The 24099-nt window shown below is 38.9% G+C and overlaps 1 protein-coding gene and 1 long non-coding RNA gene across 2 annotated transcripts; one reads left to right on the top strand and one right to left on the bottom strand.

Moving 5' to 3' along the window:
* Nucleotides 1-3976: 3976 nt before the first annotated feature.
* LOC129748751 (uncharacterized) lies at nucleotides 3977-6411 on the bottom strand. The gene is made up of 3 exons (XR_008737806.1): nucleotides 6277-6411; nucleotides 4966-6203; nucleotides 3977-4468 (listed from the first exon to the last, which is right to left on the bottom strand). It is a non-coding gene; the product is annotated as an uncharacterized LOC129748751 (long non-coding RNA).
* A 4080-nt stretch (nucleotides 6412-10491) lies between these two features.
* LOC129748025 (uncharacterized protein K02A2.6-like) lies at nucleotides 10492-10947 on the top strand. Its single transcript, XM_055742477.1, has one exon. The coding sequence runs from the start codon at nucleotides 10492-10494 to the stop codon at nucleotides 10945-10947; it is 456 nt and encodes a 151-aa protein (XP_055598452.1).
* Nucleotides 10948-24099: the final 13152 nt, after the last annotated feature.

Genomic DNA, 24099 nt, shown 5'->3' on the forward strand with positions numbered 1-24099 from the left:
ATAACTCTAGAGCTGTTTTACTGAAGTAAGAATTCTGATCTTGAGCGGAACCACGCTGATCTTGAGCGGAACTAAAATATGATCTTGAGCGGAACCATTTTCTTCTGTCAACATCTTTAATAGCTCTTATTCCTAATACTTGTGTAACTGTGAAAACTTCAATTAAATTTCATCTTTGAAGATTTTAAAGTTCAAAAATTAATGTTTTTACGTGAAACAAATAAACTATGCGTTCCAAAGCTGTTCTCAAAATATCCGTTAAAATTTATTTCTTGCTAGAAAAAAGTCCAATTTTCCCTTTGATGCACTGTATTCTATTTTGAAAGAATCGATTCTCTAAACTCAAATTTAAGTTTTTTTCAATCTCAAAAATTAAATACGTTAGTATATTTGATTAATTTTTTGAATGTGCGTGTTTAGGATCATACTGCCCCGAACAACTTTTGAAGGTAACGACAAAGTAAGTAATACAAAAAAAGATGCATTAAATTACAGATTTGGCAAAAAAAAACTGTACATTGCTCTGAATCAATGTTTTTGAGAAAAAACTCTTGCTTTTTTTAATCCCTATTCCTTTAATTCCTTTAATTTTATTGGAAATTCATGATAAATTGGGTCTTTTTCATATTTTAGTTGGGAAAAATCAGTTTACGTTGAAAGTCTTTTCATACTTTTTCTTTTAAATTTTAGTTGGGAAAAATCAGTTTACGTTGAAAATCTTTTCATAGTTTTCTAATTCAAAGTAAGAAACCTTAATTTTATATTGACCAAAAAAATTATAGTTTTGGAAATCCATTCGGAATTAAAAAATTCTGTGAAATCTGTAAATATTTCAAAATATCGTGCTCTGTGACACAGATGCTGTGATAAAAGTTTCCTCAAAATTTTGTGAAATAACAGATTTTACTGTGATTTTGACAACCTTGCTGTAAGCAACTCATTCATAGAATAAAGTTCATAACAAATTCCAGTTTCTTATGAATCACGTTCACATTTATTTATATTAAAAATTAATGGAAACATTAATTATTTATCTCAATTGATAAAACAACTATTTCTCAAACCGATTTCCAGTTCGAGCTCAAGTGTAAAGTCAAGGGACAAGGGAATCGGATAGGTTTTCAATACCAGGCCACCAATTGAATCGTGAAGTATTATAAAATAGCTAACCCGGTGTGCTTTGCTACACTTTGTAAAACTGAAAGAATGGGTGTAAAAAACAATTTGAATTTTTGTTCATTAAGTAGTATATCGTTTTAAATTTGAATGAGACATCTAAAACAATCTCTTTAGAAGAAAGCTACTTCATAAAGTACGAATAGTAATGGCAAAGAAGATTGATTCTTATTCTGAAATAATGACTTAACTTTATTGGCTTCATTAGTTCTCGAATTATGCCAAAAATAAGTATGAAAGCCTTTCTTCTCCTTCTCGCCGTACCTCTGAAAGATAGATTCAAAAACACATGTCTTGAACCCCAAAAAATTAAACTTTTTGTGTGCCTTGTTTATTACGCTGTGTCACCAATTAATTAGTTTTTGTTCAATTCGAACTTAATTTTACATTTTTTCTTTCCCTAAAGTTGATAGAATAAGAAATATACAAATGTGCTGCATACATTCAGGGGTAAAAACTGCGTGTGAGACATTAGGCATAAGGCAGCGCACCTAGCGGTTTATTTCGGAAGCTAGTAGTTCCGCTCAAGATCAAAGATGGTTCCACTCAAGATCATATTTTACTTTTAAAAACTACGCTTTTTATTGATATTCTGATGGAAAACTTGTTACAAAAACCCGAATAATGCTTTTTTATGAGTTTTTCTACCATTTTAATCATTGAGAATCAGTTTACAACGATCAAAGGTGACATAAATTGACGTTCAAAGTCAGCGTAGATTGATGAAAATTGCAGCAGAAATGGGTATGTTTTTAAATCTTCTAATAACATTATTTCAGTTGATAAATTTTAGCAAAAATGTCAATTCTTGATTGAAAAGATCTTGAAAAAGTGTTTTTTTAACAATTTGGTAAGATTCATAAACACACATTGCCTAGAACTTAGAAAAAGTAAATGGTTCCGCTCAAGATCAGATTTTGACTAGTTCCGCTCAAGATCATTTACCCTAAATGAAATAAAATGACAAAAATGACAAAAATAACAAAAATCATAAAATATTTATTAAATAAAGAAGGACAAAATTGACAAAAATCCTCAAACAGTAAAACAGTAAAAATAAAGGTGACAATATTTTGGGTCGAAATTTCATCCCTTTGCAAAATGAGTTTTAGCAAGATTCATTCAAACATGAGACAGTCTCAGTGTTTCCTGAATAATAAGTAAGACATTGAAACCGTCTCGACCGTCTCGAAACCTACTATCTCCAAGTGTAAGCTAGCCTTTAAGTTTATGAGTTGATAAAATACATGTTCTCTGGTCAACAGTCTCAACTATTCTCAACATTTAGTTCCTTTTATGGCACACATCACTCTTATCCCTTTCATTCACATCCAATCACAGTTGGGCGGTCCCTACAGAAACTTTTCAAAAAAAAAAACGTTATTATCACTCTTTTTTCAGCATCGTTAAGGATTTAACACTTTCATTGATCATTTTTAAATCCAAATAACGAAAAAAACCGTTTACAATAAACGAATTACTGAAAAGAAATTTTTACATTCATCCGCTGCATGAGTCAGGAGCTTTTATCTTTCTTTCTGTTCTTCTAGACGATTGCAGCGCCAACTGGACGTCAAATCCAGCAACTGGATGCGTTAAGTTTTGAAATGCTGTCAGTTCGTTGCTTTCCTTCTGATGGAATCGACCAACATGGAGGCGCATGGTGGTTTTCAGATGGGCATTCTTTGGACATTTTTTCAGGCGATGGAAATATTGTTTGAAAACATTTGTTCATTAAAATTTGGTAGGCGATAATGATAAACTAAAAATGCAGTTAAACATGTTCACTTATCAAGCCTTAGTTTATCTAAAATTCAAATTGGATATGTCTTGGATTCATTTCTTTTCAAACATCTCAATTTTAACCTTTAAAATAAATTAATCGTTTTTAATAAATTTTTATTTTTCATTACACAATAATAATAAATAATAAATAAAATCTAATAGGAATAGTTTTCAATAAAAATTGTTATAGCAATATTTTTCTTTTATTAAGAGTGATATACAAAAGAGATGTTTTTAATTAAATATTTTGATTGTTTATTTCTAAAAGTATTTCTTTGGAATTTGATTCCGTTTTGTAATTTTTTTTGCTTATACTTAAATAGGTTCGTATAGAAAAAAATCCATCCGAAGATTTTATTCAGTTCGTTTTTATAATGGGATTTGTTGGGATTTTGAACGTTATTTAAAAAAAAACTTCTTATGAAGCTGACTTCGATTTTTTTCAATCTATAACTTCAAAACCCTAATGTTGTAAGTTGTAATGTTGTAAATAGGTATTGTAAAAAAAATCAAAATTTAAATAAATGGAAAAAAATTCAAAATCTTGTTTTATTATACTACCAACTAACAGGCTCAAACAACACTGCTACCATAAATATATCTTAAATGAATCTTTACTGAATAGTGATTATATCAATGCTCCGTTTCTCACTTGTCATGAGCAGAGGAAACAAATTCAAGCCTCTGACTGGAGACATCTCTCCTGTTGACTGAGCAGCGCAGGGCAGCCAAGTTGAAGAAGTCTCAGAAATGCATGCAAAAGCACTATCATTATGATTGTCTCCACAGACCATCCCATCTCTTTCAAAAGGTCGTAAGTGTTTACACCAAACAAGAAGTGCATTTTCCTTACGTTAAGTCAGAGGTTCGAAAGTTAAATCACCAGCTTATGATTTTGATGTTTTTTCTTCAACTAAATTGAACATTTCGAAATCTTACGAGTAAGCTTAAAACAAAAAATTCCTCCAGAAAAGTCAATGCACTTTCATCATCCACTAACTACCTAACAGGGGTGGTGCTGCTGCTGCTGTTGATGTTGTTGTTGTGTGATGGAACAGAGTGCAACTTCCCTTCACCGGAATCTTCATGAGTTCGTTCTTCCCCGGCTTATCATTGAGTCAGTCAACCTTAGACAACAGACACTCACACGTACCTACACACACTCTTCCTCTAGCCAGTTGCGCTTTTCGTCTTGTTTGTTCTTCTTCGGGCTAACTATATAATTTGGTCGTAGAGATACGCTAGCTCTTAGTACAACTTTACTTAAGTTTATCTCTGTTCCAATGCGATCATTCGATGGACACTTGCTTAGTTTAAGCTGAGCAACACGCACTCAGAACGCTCGCGTTTTCATTTCTTTTGTTTCTGCTTGGATATTTTTCTTCCTTCGGGTTCGTCGCTTGTGCTTGCGCTTGAATCACTTGACGATACACGCAGATGAAGAGAGTGCGGGCCGATGATGATGATGATGACGTTGGCGTTTATGATGATTAAAGCGAATCATAATCTAGAACAGAAGAAAATCGAAGTTAAGCTAGCTATCTGGCGCAAAGTGGATAGGACTATTTTAGATCAGTGACTCGAGATGAAATTGACGCCATTCTTTATGAGATTTCAGTCCTATTTGTAATATAAAAAGTTGTAATTAATTTATTATAAGTCATGAAACTCTTCTCATTCCAGCTTTTAGTATCAAATCTAGCAATATTTGAAACGTAAGAGTAGGGCTCTATTGCATATTTGAATTCATGGTTCACAAATCCTAGAGAAAATAAGCACTTACTGTTTTGGACTCACATTAAAAATTGGAAAACTTTGAAAACCCTGTGTTATTAATCAAGCAGCTGTTATTTTTTGAAAGTATGGAAAAATACACATAGATTTTCAAGTGATTTATTTTTAAAGAGTTCAGAACCTAAATCTTTAAAGCATTGCTAGGAATAACTAAGATCCCTCTCTGTTTTTGGAGGGCGGTTCATTCCCAGATTTATGTTTTCAACTTACAATTCAATTTCGCTGATGTCATTTTCTGCATTTTTCCTGCCATCAAAGTGCCACTGGTTATGTTCAATCATTCTTTTTGATGCTGCCATGATGACTCGCCAAATCTCCGAAATACGATATGCTGAGCGGCGTTAAAAAGTCCATATTAAAATTTCAAAGCAGATATAATTCGGTCCGCGAAAGTCCTGCCAGCCTTGCTACCACCTTCCTACGTCAATGGAAGAAGGGGAACTCTTGCACGTTTTGTTTTTGAGTCGTATAAACAGTCATCCAAAGAATGAAGCAATAAAAAAGCAAGTTCTCGGTGACCTAAATTTAAATTTTCTATACGGGCCGGGCGGTTAGTGGCCATACCCTGCTGTTTGCTTACCCTCGCTCATTTGTACCTACCCAGTCATATGAAGGTAGGTTTTTCAGTTACCGCGGATGAAGTTCGTCGCTTGCCGGGTTCGAACGAAAACAAGTCTCCCGAACAGGGCAATCCGTGTGGAAGGTGAGTAAGCTCAAATATTCCGATGGTTCTATTGCGCGGTGTGATGGAATTTTACGCCCCCTCCCGCGACTTACTTCTGGCTGGGCAGAAGAAAGTAACTGCTTGAGAAGGAGGCGGACAGGAACCGGCATTCGATGCCATCATCATCAACATCATCCGAGTGTGATGGTCTCATAAGTTTTTACTTTTTTTCATTTTATTCGCTTAAGTTAAAATAACAAATAGCTCGAACACCCGCACTTGGCCTGAGCTGGTTTAGTTTAGCATACGCGCGATTTTGCGCCGTTTGCTTTGCTGTTTTCTTCTGTACGGTCGTTTATTTCATGAATTTAATCATCGCGATCGCCATCATAAACATATTTCAGTCAGTTGCCTTCCTCTTATCGTCTTGTTGTTTCGTGTCAGTGCTTTTACCTTCTTTTTCCCCTTCAAATTAATTTTATTCGTATTTTCTACCCCGTGAAATGCTGGCTCGGTTTTCTGGATGACTCGTATACGTTACCCGCGATTTGTCGACTCCATTCGAGAAAGAACGGGAAACGGTGTAGACAACCATGCTCAAACAACTCGATTGCACAATTTTGTGGAATGTGTTTTGCATATCGAGGACAGAAGATTTCTGCTGCTTGTCGTCCGTCCGGTTCGCAAAATGACTTCCGCGTGAAATGTTGGCCCGTTCGATGATGGTTCTCTGATATTTTTTAATAGCAACTTCTGATGGTTTACTGAAAACATTAAACTGAAACTGTTTATATATATAAAACATTGAGAGTAATCAGAATTTGAATCTTAAAGTTCAAAATCAGAGTAGAAATCACCTGATCCAATGGGATAACTATAATTGAATCGTTCCTTGAATAGCGAAGGGATTACAGATCAACTTTTAAGATTTTTCCTCGCCAATCAGTTAAATGACGGAACAACAACAACAGAGTAGCACCGAGAGATGTTTACCTCCTGGAACCTGGACCAAGCTTTAAAATTGCACAACAGGTTACTATGATGCTTTCTTTCAGCGCAACAATCAAACCGTGGAATTGAATAATAAAAGTTCTTATTTTCTCTTTTATTTCTGATCAAACCGTGTGATCCGCCACGCCATGATGAAAGAGCCCTCAATCATAAGCAAGCCTTGAGTAGGGAAGCAGCAACAGCTTCGATATGGTTGCTTTGATTGAGCGTAATTGCTGCAACGTGGACCCTGGAACGAACACTGATTGAGTGAAAGAAAAGCTGCTCATCATTGGCTCCCCGCAATCGATCGTAAAAATCCTGGCGTGAAACCAGCTAAAAAGGAATCGACTTTTCTTGTTGGCTCCCTTCCCTTCACATAAATCGCTATAACAATGCTTGTCAAATTTGGCGTAAAACGTTGGCAACTCTCTCAACCTCAATTTGTTTTTATTATTCTTGACCAGTAAGTGTTTTCCCATGCTTTGGGAACATCGTTGTTAATCAGTCGTTTAACGTAAGGCTAGTGATTTCAATACATTTTCTAAAATTTCAAGAAAACCGAGAAATGATCACGAATTAGACTTCGGATTGCAGATAAACGGCTCGCATGCTAAAAAATAAGTGATTACTGCACGGATTGTTGAAATCGTTTAGTGTTACGTTCGAATGTGGTCTCAATAAATAAAACCACATGTGGACAATCTAGATAATGCTTTTATTCTTCCTAGATACCTAAATTGCTGCATTGCGACCTTTTAGCAACTAGCATATGTTGCCATCTAGCTTTATAACGAAAAACGAACACAAACACACACAGGATCTCAATGAAACTTGATGTTTCCTCGAAGAGATTCCTTTTTAATTAACTCTAAGTGTACAACTTCCGAGTATATGATGAGTAGCATCTTGCTAATACTAAAACCGCCAAACCACAGAAAGTGTATTATGTATGCCGTAACCGGGATACGATCTCATGCCCGTTGTGTAGGGTTGTGCATTTAATATATACAATTTATTAACACCTGTTTATTTATAGGCCTTGCGCTACGAGTAGAAGTAAAACAAGAAGAATGGCAGCACTGGATATCGGATGGGTAGATTTCGAGAAGCGTGTGTCGAGAGGTACGAAAGCGTCTATCGGGGTGAACGGTGCGCGATTAGAACGGCCGGATAAAGTTTTCGACGATAGTGCGATATACAGGACGGGAAGACCTTACAACTGGCGACGACTGGGAGGAAGAACCTCAGGGCATCATGGTGAGTTCATTTTCTGGACTATAAAAAGAATTTTAGCCGGTTCTCGTAAATTTTATCAGCTATCGAAAATTTTGTTCGTAAACTAAAACAAAATGGCGGTCGGAAATTATACGTCGGTGTATTATCGATAGCTGGAAATGAAACTGAATAGGAATATTTGAGAATTCTAAAAATAAAAATAATAAATAAAAAATAATGTTTCGAAAATGTTCAAGTGAAATCGAATTTATCCATAATAACAGTTTAGTTTCAAACGGTGGCATATTTGTAACGGATTTGATCGGTGTTCAGTGAAAGATTTCGGATATACGAAATCGACATATTTGTCAGCCATTTAATCGTTCTGTGTTGCTAATCTCGGTGCTCGCGCTGTACCAGAGTCGGATCTAGGAATGATATCGAGTGCATGAGAGTGCATAAAAAGTGTGAAGATGCAATGTGATGTAGATTTTTATCGACAATTGTAACCTGCAGCATTGTAATTTTAATATTTTTGGTTTTTAGTATATTGATTATTATGTGCTACATGTTTGCATTTTAAAAAGGGAAGAGATTCGGTAAGTAAACAATTAAGAAGGAACTAATATTATGTAATTTTGTTTTTTTTAGTGGTGAATAGAACATTGGTATTATTTTTCTGTAAAGAGGATAACAACAATTGAAAATTCTTTATTTTTAGGTGAGTTGGCAGTTGGTAAAATAAATGTTTGGCCACAACTTGGCTCGGAAATTGAGAATGAAACTTTGGTGAAAATTAGTGGATCGACTATTTTTGGTTTCAATGAGATTCGAGAGTTTTATTTAATGTTTTTCTCAATCGTTACTTTTATCATTGAACATTTGTTGAAAAAAAAAAGCGTTGTTGAATGTAATGTTGGAAATATACTCAGCAAGAGAAAAAACTCGGAGCAGTGGTTAGCCAAGTATCACTATTTTACACCAAATGAGGATTATGAAACGAGTGTTTATTATTGTGCATTTAAATTAAATTGAAAGGTTGACTCAAAGTAAAATTTTGGTGCTGGTGCGATAATATACTTCAAATTAATAAAAGATTGTGCGTGGATTTACGACGTGTCAACCAGGCGGTCATTCGTGATCGGCACCCCATGCCAGTTATCGAGGATGTTCTTGCCAGGATTGGAAGAGGGAAGATTTGGAGTGTATTGGATGTTATGGACGCGTTTTTTCTACTGGAGCTAGATGAAGAAAGTAGAAATGTGATGACGTTCATTACACATCGTGGGCTTTATCGATTCAAACGCCTTCCTTTCGGTCTTGTCTCTGCACCGGAAATATTTCAAAGAACCATGGATTAAATACTAGCGGACTGTGAAGGCGCTTACTGGTACCTTGACGATGTAGGAGTCGAGGGAAGCACCGTTGAAGAACATGATATTCGTTTGAATAAGGTATGACGCAATTAGTAATCCTTGTGTGAAATTCCTGAAATAAATAACTTAAATTGACATTGTAATAAACTCATTATTTAACTTTATCTTTATCACTTACCATGGTTTCAGGTCCTTCAAAAATTAAAGGAAAGGGGAGTTGTCCTTAATTGGGAAAAATGTAAAATAAGAGTAACGGAATTCGATTTTCTTGGGCATAGAATCAGTTCTCAAGGCATAATGCCATGAGATGCTAAACGAGACGCTGTTATGAATTTTCGCCGTCCTGCTAATGAAAGTGAGGTCCGAAGTTTTCTTAGGACTAGCTAACTACATGGATAAATTTATTCCGAAGTTATCAGAAATGGACGAACCGCTCAGAAAACTCATACTGAAAGAAAATCATTTTCGGTGGGATGACGCAGAAGAGATGGCGTTTAATTGGATAAAGATGGCGTTATCTAAGGCTAGTAGTTTGGGATTTTTTCAGAACAGAGGATGAAACTTCGTTGTTTGCGGATGCCAGTCCGGTTGCTTTGGGAGCAGTTCTGATTCAAACGAATGAGCAAAGAGAGTCAAGGGTTGTATGTTACGCTTCTAAATCTCTCACCGACACAGAAAGAAGATATTGTCAAACCGAGAAAGAAGCTTTATCCCTGGTATGGAGTGTAGAGAAATTTCAGTTCTACCTAGTTGGTAGAGAGTTTAACTTACTCACTGATTGCAAAGCTCTTACTTTCTTATTCGCTCCAGCATCTCGCCCCTGTGCCCGAATTGAGAGATGGGTGTTGCGCCTTCAAAGTTTTACGTATAACATCATCCATATTCCGGGCCAGTCTAACATTGCTGATGTGATGTCGCGACTGTCTACGTCATCTCCAAAACCCTTTGATGAAGCAGAAGAGTTAGTGGTTCGAGAGATTGCTTCTGCTGCTGCTCAGACAATCGCCTTGACATGGCAGGAGATTGAGACGGCTAGTAAAGAAGATGAAGATATACAACAAGTTATAGACGCATTGAATTCGGAAACCGTAGATGAGTTACCCTTAAGCTATAAGACGATATTTTCTGAACTTTGTTTCGTGAATAATGTGTTGCTGAGAGGAGATCGGATTGTAATCCCTAGAAGACTTCATCAACGTGTCTTGCATCTGGCTCACGAAGGTCATCCGGGCATGCGCATGATGAAAGGACATTTACGCGCAAACGTGTGGTGGCCAAAAATGGATCAAAACATTGAGCAATTCGTAAAATCCTGTCGCGGTTGCACTTTAGTTAACGCACCTGGTCCACCAGAACCAATGGTCCGAAAGGAGCTCCCATCGTGACCATGGGAACAAATCGCCGTTGATTTTTTTGGGACCGCTCCCAGACGGTGAGAGTCTGTTCGTTTGTGTTGACTTCTATAGTAGATATCTGGAAGTAGTGGAAATGCAAGACATCACAACAACATCCACAATTGAACAGTTGCTTATTATATTTTCTCGATATGGACTGCCAGTGGTCTTGACAGCAGATAATGGACCCCAATTCATTTCTGAGGAATTCCGCCTATTTTGTGAAGAACAAGGGATTAAGCTCGAGAGTACTATTCCGTACTGGCCCCAAATGAATGGGGAGGTAGAGCGTCAGAATCGCTCTATTCTCAAACGGCTACGTATTGCGCAAGAGCTTGGAAAAAATTGGCGGAAGGAGCTGCGTCAATATTTGTTAACCTATCATTCTGCGATACACCCACCAACAGGAAAGTCCCCATCAGAACTGATGTTCGGACGGCGGTTACGTACCAAGTTACCCTGTATTCCTATGGAGGTTTGCGAAGATGAAGAAGTCAGAGATCAGGATCGAATCCAAAAAATGCTGATCGTAGCAGAAAAGCAAGATTGAGTAGCATCGATATTGGTGATTTTGTGCTAGCGAAGCGAACTAGGAAGGATAATAAACTTTCCTCCGATTTTTCTCCTGAAGGGTTCAAGGTTACAAAAAGACAAGGAACTGACGTTACGATAAGATCGACTACTTCCGGAAAAGAGTTCAGGAGAAGTGTAGCCCATCTTAAACGCATATCACCTCAGTCTGAAGCTAAGGATCCTTCCAATGAAAGCTTGGATGAAAATCAAGATGATTCTAATCCGATTACATCACCAGATTCTCATGAAGTTATTTATTTCATGACGAATATTCAGTAAAAACCTTAATGAACTTACGTTCCTCTGAAAGGTTTAAATAATAGTTAACAAAGATAAGACTTATGCTTAAATTAACGACGTTCCTCTTAATGAACGATCTAGAAGGACAAAGGTTGAATCTAGCCGATTGAAGGATTTTGTGACATATTGACTCTTCTAATTTGATTTTTAATTTCTTTTTTATGAAAGGTAGGGATGTAGGGTTGTGCATTTAATATATACAATTTATTAACACCTGTTTATTTATAGACCTTGCGCTACGAGTAGAAGTAAAACAAGAAGAATGGCAGCACTGGATATCGGATGGGTAGATTTCGAGAAGCGTGTGTCGAGAGGTACGAAAGCGTCTATCGGGGTGAAGGGTGCGCGATTAGAACGGCCGGATAAAGTTTTCGACGATAGTGCGATATTGTAGCAGTCCGCATGTTCGAAAATTCAACATTTACTCTCCGCCTTAAAGTAGGCCCAGTTTGTCCGCCCCTCGATCGATCTCGAACATAATATCGATTCGCGCGATCGACGGTTTGAGCAATGCGGTTCGACACGCTGAGGAGACGTTCATACATTCTCCCGCGAGGTGTTGAATTGTTTCAGCTAGAACCAATTAGCTACTGCGATTCTAATGCATAGCCGAAATTCTTATCTCTTGAGATAATCTCATAGAACTCTCAGGGATTATGAACTTCCGCCGAGGGCGTTTGTAGCAAGGTCGCTTTCCCTGTACTGAGAGCTCAAGGAGACGATCAAACGTTCCTTGAGCGTGATTGGCAGTGGAAGTGCGCGTGGGCCGTGACTGATTGAGTTCGACTTAAAGTAATGTAGTGTGGTCAGAATTTTCGGTCAATAATTTAATTAGTTTTGTTTCCCATTAGACTAGGTGCATATTTAGTTTAGGAAAGTGCGTGCCAAGAAAGTTAGCTCTTGCGTGACGATATAGTCGAAAAGGTAATTGTGCTTCGTAATCGTGCTTACATGTGCGTTGCTTAATTTGCCTGTGCCAAAGCAGGCACACATCTTTCCCCAGCGGGACCAATCCTGGACCACGCAGCAATCCGCTGCTTAAGTTTTCCCGCCACGCCGAGGACACCCGACGCCCGAATCCGTCGGAAGCGAGACGTTTCGTCACCATAAAGTCTTGGGGGAGCGACGGGAGCTCCACGTGGCCGCGTGGGCCAATCGTTGTGTGCAGCCAATTATAAACCGACCCAGCAGCCGTTCAAGGTCGGTGATAGCAGCACAGCGGCGGTCGTCGACCTTTGACCGCAGGTCAAACGACACTCGATAGTTCAGCGGGCGCTAATTCACCAACCAGCACCTAACATCATCGGGGTCGCCGAATACTCGCCAGCCAACATTCCGAGAGCATGATGACTCATCACCGCTAAGGAGTCATAATCATCATCGCCAACAGCTCTCATCTCCGACCAGCGAAGAACAGGATCGCAGCATTCGGTGAGTCCATTCTAATTGGAGAGCTTTAATGTTCAACAAAGGGGTCATCCATATTTAAAGATCCATGTTGAATTATGTTTAATGCTAGCCGACGGTTAACATAGTCCCGTCACGAATGTAAAGCCAGAAGTGAGGTCGAAATTCCCGTGCCTTTGTTTAGGGAAACCCCTCTGGAAACATAAAAGCCCGGGCGCGACAAGCTATGTTGCTATAAGCTTGTCGCCAAAGCACGCACGATTGATAGGGATACCTTTAGGCGTTTTCTTTGAAGTTGCACGCAAGTAGGAATAGCTAGATTTAAAATGCCATAATCGAATGCCGTAGGAAATAAATTCACCAATTGTAATTGTAACGTGTAATTCCCTTTAATTATTGATTGAAGAATTTGACCATACTGGGGTAGTCTGGGGAGGACCTGGGGGTTTCATGCGCAAATAAGCTGTCCTTTACAATCGGGGAATGGGAGGTCGTTAGCTCAGTGATGAGATTGCCAGGTTTGGGCGATCTATAACTGAGTTGTTCTAAGGATTTTATGTTGATTGGTAGCAATTTCGTCATAATGTGTTAGTTTCGTCGCATTTTGGGTTAGCTATTTGGAGAGCCCTATCTGATCCGATCCTTAATCACTTTTAAGGACAATTTATGGACTCGCCCTCAGCGGAGTCTCACCGGGCATATTAAACCGTGGCGTACGATCTCCTAACGGAGTGGCGCTTAAGTCGGACGCCAGTAAGGGATCGGTCAGTGGCGGCCACATCTTTGCGCCCAACGTGGGGCGATATACAGGACGGGAAGACCCTACACGTTGGCTTAGAAGACATAAAGACTATCCTCTACGCCACGGGCTGCGGCAAATCTGTGCAGCTTCCCCGGAAGATGCACAGATCGCCGGAACGTTGTTGCTGCAATGGAAATGAACAAAAAGATGGCCTAGGCTCTTGGAAGCCGGGTCGAAGTGTTCCTTTGACATCAGGATAATTGTTCTCGAAACCTCTCAGCTAGTTCAGGATGACCATCAGGAATGGGAAGTTGTTCATCTTGTGGTACCGTGTTGGTTGGTGACTGAGACACGCCTATTTCTGCCGACGAATTGGGGCGTTTTCCTCCTGGAAAATTCGGACTCGCTGCGTCTTCCGCTCTTGGTGATTTTCCGCGTGTCGACGGGTGCTTCTTTGCACTACTGCCGCCGACGGCGTTCTCTCCGTCCATCACCCTCCTACATTCCTCCGTCGAACCAGTCGTTCTGTCGAGTTCGTTCCACATGCCCGATGACGTTCTCCGCAACGCTGTTGATGGCTGTCTTGATGGTATCCCTCGAGTCCTCGAGAGATGCTTCGTCAAGCTCGCCTTCTGCCGGCAGCGCTGCTTCGAGCGATTGCGCGTAGTCTGTTGCGTCAATCTGCTGCGTAGTTTGTCGATCAAAACGTGGTCGATCTGTGATCTCCAGGTGTACTTGTGTGGGAGGCGGTGTTGAAAAAAGGTACTACGAATGGTCATTCGTTTGGAGGCGGCGAAATCTATTAATCTGAGGGCGTTTTCGTTGGTGATCTGTAACGCAATGAACCTTCCAATTGTTGGTTTGAATTCCTCCTCTTGGCCAACCTTAGCCTTGAAATCCCCAATAACGATCTATCATGTTTTGGGCAGTGGTCGTATTCACGTTCCTGCTGCGCGTAGAATTCGTCTTTGTCGTCACCGGTACTTTCGTTTGTCCATCGGCCACCACCCGATCACGCGCTTCTGCATCTTCCTAATCACTATAAAAGCTGTTCCTAGCTCGTATATGTATGGTAGACAGTATGACCATCTCGGAACGCATGTACCGTGGAGCTCTACCGCGGGTATTGCCCATGAAATTTAGAGATCGGCAGTTTCATTTCCCACGTTTCCAATCTATAGTCCCTTTTCGTGGTGCGGGTTTTTGCCGATATCCATCCAAATTCTTAGTTGATTATTCGTTGCTAGATGTTGCTATTGATGGATTTGAATTAGTTCTATTTTTCTCCGCAAGGTGGCGCCAAAATCTAACTATTTACAGGAGCAAGATACAGGCATGGTTTCTTCAACAAAGTTGTTTATTATATCTTCAACGTCATCTTTGTAGAACATTGTTAAGCTCTATGTTGTGTACTTACCTTGCAAAATGATAATTTAAGAAAACCTTGCAAAAAATGGTTTTTTTCGCCTATTTTTGTTTTTAGCTATACAATACCTAAAATTTCCACAGTATTGGATTGGAATAGACTCAAATAAGATATTCTAGTGGAAAACTTTTTCGGTTCGCAGATTTTTTCTGTCAAAATCGCAAAAAATAGGTTATGCATCCATCTATTTGCATCCTCTTATCCAGCGTTTGGAATCCTTACACGATACCAACTTGATCGTTGCATATGCAGACGACATCCCTGCTATTGTCACCCGTTCTGATCAAATCACAAACATGAGGGACGTGTTTGAGCGATTTTCGTTAGTCTCCGGTGCCCGTCTAAACGAAGGGAAAACCACCTCAATGAATGTGGGTGTCATTGATGAAGAACCCTTACATGTACCTTGGTTACGATGCGAAAATAGCCTGAAAATTTTAGGTATAGAATTCGCAAATAACATCCGTGAGATGACAAGAAAGAATTGGGACAAACTTATTTCCAACATGAGTAGACAAATCTTTTTACACTCGCTGCGTAAACTCACAATTCTCCAGAAAGTTATCCTATTAAACACATTCATTTCCTCTAAAATGTGGTACATGGCATCTACACTAGCACCCTATAGTATGCATATTGCCAAAATAACGGCAATGATGGGTACTTTCATTTGGCGCGGTCACTGTGCGCGAGTTCTGATTCAGCAACTAGCACGAAGCAGAAAAAACGGAGGACTCAATCTTCACATACCAGCAATCAAATGCAAATCCTTATTGATAAACCGCCACATACACGAGATAGAAAGTATGCCTTTCTACAAAGACAACATTTTGCAGCACAATATTCCTAGACGAACCCCTCCAACAAGCTTACCCTGCTTGAAAGTAATCATCGACAATTTTCCCCAACTGCCTGATTATCTGCAACAAAATTGCACAGCTGCGTCTATCAACGATTATTTCGTCGCTCAAACTGAGATTCCCAAAGTACAACGAAACAACCCGGAGCCAAACTGGACAAGAATTTGGAAGAATATTCTATCTGCTGATTTAACTTCAAGAAAACGGAGCCTGCTGTACATATGGACAAACGAAAAAGTTTTGCACCAACAAATTCTCCACACAATGCGACGGGTCGACGATGAGGCGTGCACACATTGTGGATGTCCACAAGAAACGATCGAACACAATTTTTTTTCCTGCCAGCGGGTGCGAGATGGATTCAACTTGCTGCGACGACGAATTCATTTGATCACCGGTGGACGACTTCTGAGTAGTGGAGAGCTACTGAGACCATCCCTCGACGGGATGAATAGGAATCAGAAAAAACAATCATTGAGATTTCTTTCAAATTATATTATTTTTATTAAGTGTTCTCAAAATGTTGACCTAAATGAATTAGATTTTTATTTGAGTGTTGGATATGAGTGAACAGAAATGTAAATTATAACAAAATCAAACGACAAATAAACACAAAAAAAAATTTTTACAAATTTGACTAAAAGTGCAAAAAATGTGCTGAATTATTTTTTCAAGCATCGACTCAACAAGCAATAGATTCATCCAATAACTGAACGAAAAAAAAAACGACTTTTCTACGAGAAATGCGGATATTTTCTTTGAAAAAGGTCTTTAAATATGTGAATTTGTATTGAAAATTAACCAACTTTATAAAATCATTTGACAAGGAACCCATGAGAACCCACCGACATTTTTTACATACATTTAGATCAGAATCACAACTGTCATTTCTCGAAAAATGAGGTGCGCCAAATTGCTCGCAAGCAAGTTATTGCAATCTGAAAAATGTATAATTTTAACCTATTTTTTGCGATTTTGACAGAAAAAATCTGCGAACCGAAAAAGTTTTTCACTAGAATATCTTATTTGAGTCTATTCCAATCCAATAATGTGGAAATTTGAGGTATTGTATAGCTAAAAACAAAAATAGGCGAAAAAAACCATTTTTTGCAAGGTTTTCTTAAATTATCATTTTTGCAAGGTAAGTACACAACATAGAGCTTAACAATGTTCTACAAAGTTGACGTTGAAGATATAATAAACAACTTTGTTGAAGAAACCATGCCTGTATCTTGCTCCTGTAAAAAGTTAGATTTTGGCGCCACCTTGCGGAGAAAAATAGAACTAATTCAAATCGATCAATGTATAGCGCAAATATAGTCGATAAACTTTGTCGAAGACACCGATGAGCTACAACGAAGCCTCTGGCCTGCAGTCAATTTTGACCGCAAAAGTGTGGTTCCTGGCCCACTGTGCGCCGCCTCCTATCTCAGTTCGCATGCGACCAAAGCATCAACCGGGATTGGGTACCATATCTCTGCTAAGGTTGCTCGCACCCCAGCCAGCGCCACGGAGAGGATGGGAATCGGAATTGTAAGATTAGAGGAGATATTGTGAATTTAAATAAAATTTTTAGTAACGTAGCTGGTGAACTGACAGCTGAACACAGACTTCCGACGATCTAGTACTTCATTTTCCTTTGTCGAAAATCGCGATAACATCGCCACTACCCGAAGTTTGGATGTATGGGGTCTTGAGTTGCACATTATGTACCATTCGCCAGCCAGATTTCGAATCGTCTCATCACCAAAAACTTTTTGTTTTGTATGAAAAGATCCACTGCGACCAATTTTTATTCATTTATTTATTTACGTCTTTGGTTGTGTAACCGTACAGACTAGTTGCTTAAGCCTAAGAAACTCTGCTTAAAACTAATTTAAACCTACGTTTACACATATTAAAATCAAACAAATGACTCACTGAGTTAAAACTTTCACAACATTTATCAATTGGATGGTTCCGGCCATATACAGTACGGTGATAGGGTATCCATAGGAACTGACGTCGCCGAAGTGTCCTCGTGGAAACGTATATATTGACACGTTGCAGTATGTATGCGGAGTCAACACGGTGGGTTAAGGTATCAAAAATGAAGGCTTGCTGCAGTTCAATACAACGTTTTTCTAGTGTAGTTAGGCCTATTAGAGCACACCTTTGCTCATAAGGCGGGAGTCGGAGCGGGTCATTCCAGGGAAGACCCCGGAGTGCGTATCTTACGAAGCTACGTTGAACTCGTTCGAGGCGAAAGCATTGAGTGCTCTGAGAGGGATCCCACACCTGGACAGCATACTCCATGATACTACGAACGGACGAGCAGTAGATGGCTTTCAATGCATAAATATCGTCAAAATCCCTTGTGTTTCGGCGAAGAAACCCAAGTGCTGCAAATCCCTTTGAGACGATTAGCGCGATGTGCTCACCGAAAGTAAGCCTGTTGTCGATTTTAACCCCTAGATCTAGAATAGATTTTGTATTTTCCGAACAGAGGCCGGATAGCTGGTAGTCAAAATTTATAACATTTCTTGATCGGGTAAAATTAATGTTCTTGCACTTTTTCGCATTTGCTTGCATTCCGTTCATCTGGCACCAGCTCTCTAATGTCTAGCGGTGTCCGCTTGCAGGGCGAGACAGTCTACAGTGCTGTGAATTTTTCTAAAAATCTTCAGATCGTCGGCATACAATAGAGTGTTGGATTGAAGAGTTGCGCACAGGTCGTTTACAAAGATTATGAAGAGAAGCGGTCCAAGGTGACTCCCCTGAGGAACTCCAGATGGGATGGCAAACGTTTCCGAGCGCGAGTTTTCAATTTTCGTGAAGGCACGCCGGTCCGTGAGATATGACTCTATCCATTCAAGCGCCCATTCAGGAAAACCTAGCTGATCCAACTTAGCTACAAGTATTTTGTGCGGGACACGGTCAAACGCTTTTGCGAAGTCTATATAAACAGAGTCCACTTGAAAACCTTTCTCCATGCAGATTGGTTACGGTTGATCTTCGCTTCATAAAACCATGTTGAGCCTCAGATATAAAAGGTTTTGCAGCGGCATATATTCGTTCATGCATTAGGACTTCAAAAATCTTAGATATTGAGTTCAAGATTGATTTAGTTATTATCTACGCAGTTAATATTTCCTGATTTGTGAATCGGTGATATGGACGCAACTTTCCATGCTCTGGGAAACGATCTTTCCGGTAGTGACCGGTTTATTATACTACAAATCGGGGCAGCTAGAGGTGCTGCGCAAAGTTTAAAAAAAGCGGTGGGTATGCGATCTGGACCAGAACCTTTAGGTGGGTCAAGCGAAGACAATTGTTCGTAGATATCCTGCTCAGTGAAGCACGGTAAAGGTAAGTTGATATCGTACGATTGAATAGAGGCGATGTAGTTGCTGTCTGAGTCGGTACTAGCTGGACAATATACACTTGGGAAGAAATCAGCGAACATATTAGCCGATTCAGTCGAGTTAGAGGCAGTGACTCCATTAAACCTCATGTCTGCAGGAATAGTTGCGTTCCATTTTCTTCGATTAAAGTGTTTCCAGAATGACGATGGATCACGTTTGAGGTTTTGTTGTAGCTGAGAAATGTGTTGGCGGAAGAGCAGATCGTTCAGGTTTTTTAATTCATTCTCTAGGGATCTCAAATGGCATCTGCGATTTTCAGAACGATTCTTGTTAAAACTTTTACGTGCCTTTCGTAGCTGATTTCGTAGCCGTCTTAGATCGGAGTTCCACCATTCGTGCTTTATTGGTTTGAAACTCTTCGGGCGTTTCAAGGGAATGTTTTGTCTTAAAACCGAGTAGAGTTTTTCATATAAAACATTCAGAGCGGAATCCACATTGTCGGCAGCTTCAAGAGAATTCCAATCTATCGAATTAAGCGCAGCAGTAACAAGACCGTAATTGCATTTATTGAAATCGAAATCAAAATCTCCAACAGGTTCTTCCTGATCACATGATCGACGATTTCAAGGCATATAGTGTATGGTTTATGATTACGATCCGTAGGAATAATCGAAACAGGTGACTCAAAAAAGTTCAGGTTTTCGACCACTGCGACCAATTTTTTGTGATCTATAGTTGCCGTGAATACAAAGAACTTCTTTGCGATATACCCTGTCTTTACTCGTATGTGAAAAGAAAAAGTAGCAATGCATTCTGGAATGCAAAGCCTCTGCAAAAAGATCAAATCCGCGAAACAATGCATAAAAAGGTAAGCACGAGTTACTCTAACAGTTTAAGGTATATTTTCGATGTGCGTGCGAATCTTCTCCAGTTGTTTTAAACGTTATTTGTGATTTGATGATGATGACGATGATGTCCAAAGTTCTCTCGTTAAAATGAAAGTCAACAGACTATGTACTTATGTACATTCGATGTGATAATCAATATCTTACACGCGCACATGCTTCAGTAAATTCCAAGTTTGAGGAAATGCTACAAAAGAAACTAGCACTAATTCATAAGTTCTTAGTAGGTAAAGCGAAACCACCACTTGTGGGTACCTGTTCATTTAGTGGATTCAGTGGAGCACATTTTCACTGGATCCAAAAGTTCTTAGCCATTCTCTTCGCTCCACCTGTAAAGAACAGCGGGAAACTGGCGCTAATTTGTATGGGTGCCGTGCCGGCATCTTCGGATGCGACCGGCGGTTCACCACTTAGTCAGAAAACGGAATCAACGTGGCTGGCCTAAATTTATGTTTCGTACCCATCCTATGGTTCTAGTTCTTTGTGTTGTTCCTGGTGGTTGGATTTCTTGCGCTGCTGGTTGAAAATGGTCTCCCCGGCTTCCAGACCCCCTAAGAACTTTCAACTACCATCATGGAATGGAACGGATGATGATGATGATTCGATGCGCCACGCCATGATGATGATGTGTTTGTTGATCGCGCAGCGCGGCTTGCTTTGCGTATGCGTATTTACCACCTTTACATCTAGGTACCAATATAATCACAGAAAGCGACACGGTTGCTGAGGTAACTTCAGAGTCGGAGAACAAACAAAAACAACAAAAGGCAACGAAAATATCGCGACTTTGGACGTCGTTCTTTGGGTCGGAGTCGGACACTTGCGGTGAAAATGAAATCATCTACCGTTAGGTTGTTGCGCAGGCGTTGTCGGCGGCCATCTCGTGCCTTTCCCGATCGCATAACCTGTCAATCAGGATTCTTTCGAAGACGAAAATGTTCTCGAAAATAATGCTGAGATGGCGGCGGAGGACCGAGCCGAGCCGAACAAACAAATAAATAAACAAACAGGTACGATTTTTTGACAGTAGATACGTCTGTCGGGAATGATTCGAACTTTTTTCCGATTCGATTCGATGAAGCAATCTGCATATTACAATGAGATTAACGCCAGAAATCGAATCGAAAGAAAGAAAAGCTCATACGACGTTTATGAAAGCGACATTTTGAGGATGATATCATAAAGAGACCGGTTGTAATTTGCTCATTCTTTCTCCAGCGTTTTTTTTTTTTTGAAATGTGAAATGTGGCACATCATCGTTGGATGATGCTCGCGTATTTATTTACATTTCGCGGAGATGGCGCAGAATTTAGCAATTATGGTGTTTTTTAAACACTGGATTCAGTTTTACTTTTTTTCTCTTAAAAGTATAGTTGAATCAACAATCATAATATAAAAGATGAATTTTAAGGATAATTCATCACTTCCATCTGTACCGTTGAGCCGTCAACACGTACGCCGGAGCATCGTATCGTTGCTGTGTACCTGCAGGAACATTTTACATTATTTATTTTTTCCTTACCTGTATTTCAATCAGCACTTTTCAGTGCTAAAATTATTTTCATTTTCTTTTATTCATATTTTCTCTTTTCTTTCCAGCATGGGGAAGTCATCGGCCGGCTCAAGGGCCGGACGTAAACGGATTGCCGAACCTAATTCAGGTCCATCGCCCAAAAAAGTTGAAATTTCCAATTCATTCGATGTCCTTCATAACATCGGTGATGAGGAAATATTCATATTTAATTCTGATAAGAGTACTAAGAAACCTTCTTCTTCTTCTTATACTCTTAAAAACGAAAAGATTCCACCAATAACGGTCACGATTCCTGACTTCAATGCCTTTCGAAAAGAAATCGTCACTTCCGTCAAGGATGTGAAGATTTCTTTTCAGATCGGTCGAAGGGGAACTGCTCGTATATTGGCGGAATCTTTTAATGATTTTCAAAAAATTTTAAATTATTTGAATAATAAAAAACACCAATTTTTTACGTACGACACTAGAGGTGATCGTCCTTTTAAAGTTGTACTTCGTGGTCTCACCGGCGATCAGACACCAGATGAGATCACAAATGAATTAAATTCTTTGTTAGGTTTTTCTCCAATTCAAGTAATTCAAATGAGGAAAAGAACCAATACGAATAATACCAGTAGTGTTGGTTTTGCTCCTGAACTTTATTTGATCCATTTTAAAAAGGATCAGGTTAATAATTTGAAAATTTTGGAAAAGGCTCGTCTTATGTTTCATTGTCGAGTAAAATTTGAACCTTTTCGTAAATCCCATACCAATTTTTTACAAAATATTACGCAATGTCGTCGTTGTCAAGCTTTTTGTCATGGCACTAAAAATTGTAGAATGAATGCCAGATGCATGTTTTGCGGCTCATTCGATCATGAAAAATCTAAATGCCTTTTTGGTGGTGATAAGCCAAAAACAGAATTTTTTAAGTGTGCGAATTGCGCAGGTAATCATTCCTCGAATTCTCTAGATTGTCCCGTTAGGGCAAAAATTGTTGCTTCTAGGAAAAACCCCAAAGTTTCCAGAAAAGTTTCTTCTCCTCCTTCCTCTTTTTCGTCTTCACACGTCAGGCCGGCAAACAACCTGCCTGTTCGCGGTCAGCCCCGGCCTACATTGGAATCACGGCTGGGTAATACCCGAAGTGATTCTAATGTTACCTGTGCTGATTCTGCGCCCCAGACTCGTTGTTTATCGTTCTCAGAGGTGGTTGAAAATGGGTTTCCCTCTTCAGGTTTAACTAATAAAAATGGGAAAAAACCAAGTCTTAACGTTCATGCGAAGGCTTGGGAAAATCCCCGAAATTCAAATACTTTTTCTTCTCCTTCCTCTTCTGATTCTAACAATTTTGTTGATTTGGGTGAGATTACTGAGGAAAAATTAAAATTTTTGCATCAAAATTTAATGGAAATGATGCAACTTATGTTGAAAGCAAATTCAGTGTTTGAAGCTTTCCAAACCTCTTTTAATTATGCTAACAAAATTATTATGACTTTACGATTCCCTCATGGATCCAAATAGATGTTTAAATATTATGAATTGGAACGCTAGATCTTTGCTGGCCAACCAAGACGAGTTCTTTTTATTTTTGAAAACTCAAAATATATATATTGCTGCCATCACTGAAACTTTTTTAAAGCCAGACAATAACTTGAAAAGCAATGCTTTCTTTAAAATTTTACGAAATGATCGACTTGATCGACAAGGTGGGGGTGTATCTATTGTCATCAATAGTCGTCTCAAATTTAGACTTCTTCCTTCTTTCAATACAAAAGTCTTAGAAACAATTGGAATTGAATTAGAAACTTCTATGGGGAAAATTATAATTGTTGCCGCATATTTGCCTTTTCAATGTAGCGGTGAACAGAAAAATTTTTTGAAGGGAGATTTACAAAAACTCACCAGAAATAAATCTAAATTTTTTATTATTGGTGACTTTAATGCAAAACACCGATCTTGGAATAATATTTCATCAAATTCAAATGGGAATATTTTGTTTAATGACTGCTCTGCAGGTTATTATACTGTTGAATATCCTAATGGGCATACTTGTTTTTCTTCAATTAGAAATCCCTCTACAATTGATTTGGTTCTAACGGATTTAGGCGAGCATTGTAGTCAATTAGTTACTCATGCGGACCTCGATTCAGACCACCTTCCAGTAACATTTTCTTTATCCCAAAGTCCCATTGAAAACCCTTTAAAATCAACTTTTAATTTTCAAAAGGCTAACTGGGAGCGATATATGAATTTTATTGAACGTAATTTAGATGTAAACGTTCCATTGAATTCAATAGAAGATATTGATTTGGCTGTAGAAAATTTGACAACTTCAATAGTCAATGCTAAAGCCGCTTCAATACCTAAAGTTAAACATAAATTTAATCAACCTTTAATTGATGATGATCTTCAGTTTTTGATACGACTGAAAAACATTCGTCGACGCCAATATCAACGTACTAGGGATCCTTATTTGAAATTAATTTATTGCGACCTTCAAAAAGAGATCAAACGTCGTTTAAATTTCATTCGTAATGAAAATTTTGCTAAAGCAGTAGAGGACATAAAACCCTACTCAAAGCCATTTTGGAAATTAACTAAAATTCTAAAAAAGCCCCAGAAGCCAATTCCT

The sequence above is a fragment of the Uranotaenia lowii genome, chromosome 1 (genome assembly GCF_029784155.1).
Source record: "Uranotaenia lowii strain MFRU-FL chromosome 1, ASM2978415v1, whole genome shotgun sequence".
NCBI lineage: Eukaryota > Metazoa > Arthropoda > Insecta > Diptera > Culicidae > Uranotaenia > Uranotaenia lowii.